General features: G+C 44.3%; 1 protein-coding gene across 4 annotated transcripts in view; it reads left to right on the forward strand.

Moving 5' to 3' along the window:
• The window catches only part of LOC105559191, a 24,515-nt gene that overhangs the window by 17,351 nt on the left and 3,329 nt on the right, over nucleotides 1-3,835 (forward strand). For 3 of the 4 annotated variants that reach the window (XM_012007295.1, XM_012007297.1, XM_012007296.1), the window contains exons 6-10: nucleotides 1,768-1,885; nucleotides 2,012-2,277; nucleotides 2,630-2,923; nucleotides 2,996-3,226; nucleotides 3,477-3,617. In XM_012007295.1, the coding sequence (XP_011862685.1) occupies nucleotides 1,768-1,885; nucleotides 2,012-2,277; nucleotides 2,630-2,923; nucleotides 2,996-3,226; nucleotides 3,477-3,617 (1,050 nt within the window). The remainder of the gene's footprint in view (nucleotides 1-1,767; nucleotides 1,886-2,011; nucleotides 2,278-2,629; nucleotides 2,924-2,995; nucleotides 3,227-3,476; nucleotides 3,618-3,835) is intronic. The other variant, XM_012007298.1, reaches the window with a different exon arrangement.

Consider the following 3,835-nt stretch of genomic DNA (forward strand, 5'->3'; position numbering starts at 1 on the left):
AGTTTCAGTGATGTCATATTGTTCTTTAATTTAGCCGGAATAGCAAGCTGCTTTCGATCATCTGTACACGTGCCATTTAATTTGTGTATTACACAAATCTTTCCACGAAACAGACAGTTTTAAGTGCAAAAGGTGCGAAAGTGCAGAATCACTCCAGCATCCCCTTAAAACTCGAACAAACGTTAATGGAGCTCTTTGCAGGGTCTGAAACGTTCCCGAAATTTTATTTTCTCGTTTTCCCTTGCAGTCCTCCGTTGGAGGCCGGGGCTTATAATGGAGTTGATGATCGCGGATTCTAGATTGGCCTATCGTTGTCAAATAAGCAGAAGCCGCGGGCAGCACGCAACCGTTGCGTCAACACGATCGGGGAACGCTTCGAAAGTTGCGGAAGCCCGGAAGTTACGAAGCCCGCTACTTTCCCGTGAGCGTTCGAGAAGGTCGTGGGCGGCGTACTGTCTATCAGATACATCGCGTCCGACGTTCGCATAACGCAATAGCGAACGTCGATGCTTTATAAGAGACACTCACGATGTATGACAAACGTTCGCCTTAAACATTTCGCAGATACGATCGACAATCCGATTCGAGCGGACTTATTAATTTTCGCTTTCCCGTATTTACGAAACGTTTAATAATCCGCATTTACATGGAAATTGCGTCATTTCTTTCATCGTGACTGTCAACTATCCGTGAAATGCGTTGATATTGTTGATTAAAGATAGAAACTTATTCTTTTGGCGTGTCGTATAATATGAAGTTAACGGGGTATCAGGTAACGTTTCCTCATGCATATATACTACTGTATAAACTGAAGGAGCATATTTTTTATGTAAATAAATTGAAGTAGAAAATCTTCTATAAACGTGGGTCCAAATCAAAATAATTATCCATCTTCGAATATTTAAAGTTTGTCGAATGCAAGTCCGTTCAAATGGTAGCGTACGTTTTTAGGATACGTATATTAGAAATAAAGAGTAAGAAAGAAAATGTACACGGACAGAATTTTCCTGCAAAATTTACCCTGAAAATTACGTAATCGTGGGACAACGTGGCATTTTAAAGAGCTTTGTGAGAGAGTTTTAAAATTTTACTACACATTTTACTAGTAAAATGTAGCTAGTGGGACACTTTAGAATACTTTTATATTAGAAATAAAGAGTAAGAAAGAAAATATATTATACATGGAGAGAATTTCCTTTCAAAATTTACCCTTATCTTAAAAGTATCTTAAAAACGTACGCTACCATTTGAACGGACTTGAATTCGACAAACTTTAAATATTCGAAGATGGATAATTATTTTGATTTGGACCCACGTTTATAGAAGATTTTCTACTTCAATTTATTTACATAAATTACGTAATCGTGAGACAACATGAGTTTTTAAAATTTTACTATACATTTTACTAGTAAGATATGATCCCACAATACATGATTTTCAGGGTGAATTTTAAAAGAAAATTCCGTGTAGAGATAACATAAATTATGCAAATTGACATCCTTCGAGAGATAAAAATTTAAGTGAAATCCGATCATTTCCAAGTAAGACAACAATAGATGAATAACCGTTTCGAATTGGATCCATATTCATAGGACATTCTCTGCTTCGATTTGCATCAGAAACATGATTCTTCAGTTTATACAGAATATCATGTAACATCTTGTGTATATGTATACATACACACACACAGATGTATATACGCATGTATTAATGATTAAGCATATTGAATAATTAACGTTCAATTTGTGTATCAATTTCATTCCGCAGTGTGTCCAACGGGATTCTGGGGCCCGCACTGTACGAAAGTGTGCAACTGCGGTGAGAGCGATATCTGCGATCCCGTAAACGGCACTTGTCAATGCTCTTCAGGACTACAAGGACCGCGGTGAGTGTTTAAGAATATCAATGGCCAGTGTTTATTGAGCGATGAAGAGTGACACGAGTCAGCGACCGTTTGGCAAACCACGTTGAGCCGGATGATACTGTAAAAATGATGCTCTTCCTCTTGCAGATGCGAGGAGCGTTGCGCGATCGGGCAATGGGGCCCGCGTTGTGCAAACGAGTGCACATGTCAAAACCGAGATAATGGCTGTGATGCCGTAACCGGAAGCTGCATCGACGACGACGGCGACGACGCCTTTTCGGTCGAGCAAACGTCGCCCGCTTATTTGCAGAGCTCTACTGCCGACCGTCCACCGCAAACACCGGGAATTACCAATACGGAGCACACGGAGGTGGTCTCCGTGCCGCGTGGAACTACCGAACGTCAGACGGAAGGTGAAATAATACGCTTAATCGCGGAGAGCGTTTACGCTTCAGGGTTGCGCAGCTGTTTGCCCGAAGATGTAGAAATGTATCCGAACGCTTTCGAACGCTGGAGACGGGCGAACTCGGGGGGGAAAAAAAGTTACCGAATAAGATTAGCGTTAGGGAAAGCACGTTCCTCGCTCTACTTTCGCATCTTGACAAGTACAAGTACAATCCGATACGTTCGCGCTGCCACGTGTAAAATTGATACGCGAAGCTTTGGTTTCTCACGCCAGTTGATTGCTGTGGTCTAGCGCGATTAAATAATTAATAATTAACTAACAATGTACGTAGAATTAAAACTCGTAACATTTCGTGTTAGTCGCAGGTATCGATGGCAATTGGAAGGACATAAATTACGTTTCGGAAACGACGAGTCCGACGACAGCTTCGATCGCGGCCCCTTCTCAAGGAACTAGGAACTCGGCAAACGAAACGCAAACGAAGGGTCCCTCCACGACCGCTCGGCCTGTGATCGTCTTGGTCTCCGTTCCTGAACGCAGAAGGGACGTCGAGAAGGATAGGCAAAAGTTCGCGACAAAGGACGCTCTTCTCGGACACGTCCAAGGCGACGAGAGCGCGGCAAGTGTCGATTACGTGAAAACCATTGACAAAGGTATTGTCTCGAGATTTCAGAAGTATAAATCGCTCTATTGATGAAACTCTAACGTCTCTGTTGCCGCGGCAGACGACATTCAAACGCCAACGCCGATTCCGTTGGACATCGCTCTGATCGTCGTCGCCGCGATCGTCTCCCTCGGCCTGACCTCGCTCGCGGTGGTTATGGTTCTTCATATGCGCTCCAAGCTCTTCGAGACCATTCGTCTCGCCGTCTACGACGACGAGAAGACCAAGGGCCAGGAACGCGAGAGCGCGAACGGCGGAAGGACGTCCACGGTGATGAACGCCACTCTGCCCCGTGAGTATCGAGAGTTGCACGTTCACCTGTCAGCGCAACATTCTCTCCTAGACCGTCAGTGAAACCCGTGTCCTTGACCCGGATGGGTCTGGCCACGTAACCGTTTTCAGGATAGTCTTGACCATCATAGCCAGTGAGAAAGCTATCACGTCGATCGCGCGGCGTCGAGCCCTTAGTGCTACGTCCATTCAACTCGCGCTGCACTCGATATCCGTGCGTTACATTCGCCGATGTGTCATTGTGATTTCAGCACCCCCGATCCGCGCGAATCCGATATTTGCTATTAATACCGAACCGGAAACGATACTGACGGTCGATGGCATCGAATCGCTGAATACCTACGCTAACGGCGCCGCCACGATCGGCCTGCGAATTTCTGGCAATTTTCGCGGTAAGTTTCCGCTTTCCTATTAAATTTGTCGCGCCGTAATAAAACGTCTACGGATAGTAACGACAATCCGTATAACGCAAATGGTTTCCTTTCCATTTCATTTCGAAAGATTACAATTGTTACTTCGAGCAAACCGTGTTTTCTTTTCGGAAGATATTAGTCTTAAGGGGAGTGGTTTGATTTACCGACAGAGTCGGATACCGTTTTTGCGTTTGTAA

Source organism: Vollenhovia emeryi, unplaced genomic scaffold (genome assembly GCF_000949405.1).
Source record: "Vollenhovia emeryi isolate VEMERY1.0 unplaced genomic scaffold, V.emery_V1.0 DF939286.1, whole genome shotgun sequence".
In the NCBI taxonomy this organism is placed as follows: domain Eukaryota; kingdom Metazoa; phylum Arthropoda; class Insecta; order Hymenoptera; family Formicidae; genus Vollenhovia; species Vollenhovia emeryi.